General features: G+C 54.4%; 1 protein-coding gene across 1 annotated transcript; it reads left to right on the top strand.

Annotated features, from left to right (window-relative positions):
- Positions 1 to 87: 87 nt before the first annotated feature.
- Positions 88 to 1447, top strand: LOC102246047 (zinc finger protein 331-like; the record flags this gene model as incomplete). The annotated part of the gene is made up of 1 exon (XM_005852980.2): positions 88 to 1447. A coding segment is annotated over one exon (1360 nt), but the record flags the coding sequence as incomplete, so codon positions are not given.
- Positions 1448 to 1453: the final 6 nt, after the last annotated feature.

The following is a 1453-nucleotide window of genomic DNA, read 5'->3' as shown; positions in this document are numbered from 1 at the left end:
TCCTGGTTCCTAGGTCGACACTCAACTACTGAGCCACGTCGGCCGGGCAGAAGTTTTATTTCTACCAGAGAAGTTTTTGGTTTGTAGTTTGCTTTGTTTGTTTATTTTGTTTTTCTTAAAAGGAAACAAAATGTGGTGTTTTTTTCTCTAGATTTGGAGTCACCCCATGAGACCAAGAACTTACCTACAGAAAAGGGCATCTGTGAGATGCGTTTCTCCAAGTGGAACTCGGACGGGAAAAGCAAGTCCCTTGGCCTTGACTGGGTGTGTGAAGGTGAGTTAGTAGGGGCGCGGGGCCCTCCAGGGGGGTATCTCAACCGAAGGAAAACCAGCCGTGCGAAAGCGCCCGCCGGGGAGGAGGCCTCGGTCAGGCCACCCCAGAGACCTCCTCGCAGGGAGAATGCCTATGAGTGCAAGGAGTGCGGGAAGGCCTTCAGCCGTGGCTACCAGCTGACTCAGCATCAGAAAATCCACACGGGCGAGAAGCCCTACCAGTGTAAAGAGTGTAAGAAGGCCTTTCGCTGGGGTAACCAGCTGACTCAGCATCGGAAAATTCACACCGGCGAGAAGCCTTATGAGTGTAAGGACTGCGGGAAGGCCTTCCGCTGGGGCTCAAGCCTCGTCATTCACAAGAGGATTCACACGGGCGAGAAGCCCTACGAGTGTAAAGACTGCGGGAAGGCCTTCCGCCGCGGGGACGAGCTCACGCAGCACCAGAGGTTCCACACGGGTGAGAAGGACTATGAATGCGAGGACTGTGGCAAGACCTTCAGCCGCGTGTACAAGCTCATTCAGCACAAGCGGATTCACAGCGGCGAGAAGCCCTACGAGTGTAAAGACTGTGGGAAGGCCTTCATCTGTGGCTCGAGCCTGGCTCAGCACAAAAGGATTCACACGGGCGAGAAGCCCTACGAATGTCAAGAATGCGGGAAGGCCTTTACCCGTGTCAATTACCTTACTCAGCATCAGAAAATTCACACTGGTGAGAAGCCTCATGAATGCAAGGAGTGTGGGAAGGCCTTCCGCTGGGGTTCCAGCCTCGTGAAACACCAGAGAATCCATACGGGGGAGAAGCCATACAAGTGCACGGAATGTGGGAAGGCCTTCAACTGTGGCTATCACCTGACCCAGCACGAGAGAATCCACACTGGCGAGACGCCTTACAAATGTAAGGAGTGTGGGAAGGCCTTTATTTATGGGTCCAGCCTGGTGAAACACGAGCGGATTCATACCGGAGAGAAGCCCTACGAGTGCAAAGAGTGTGGGAAAGCCTTTAGCCACGGCCACCAACTCACACAGCATCAGAGAGTGCACAGCAGTGCGAAGCCCCACGAGTGTCAGGACTGTGGAAAGGCGTGTGGCCACGCACACCATTACAGAGGACACCAGGGGCTCCACGCCGCGCGCAAACCTTTCGAAGACAAAGAATGTTCAGAGGCCTCTAGACAGCACT

Source organism: Myotis brandtii, unplaced genomic scaffold (assembly GCF_000412655.1).
Source record: "Myotis brandtii unplaced genomic scaffold, ASM41265v1 C42426828, whole genome shotgun sequence".
Classification (NCBI taxonomy): domain Eukaryota; kingdom Metazoa; phylum Chordata; class Mammalia; order Chiroptera; family Vespertilionidae; genus Myotis; species Myotis brandtii.
Note: the sequence above shows the minus strand (reverse complement) of the source record. Positions and strands in the feature narration are given on the sequence as shown.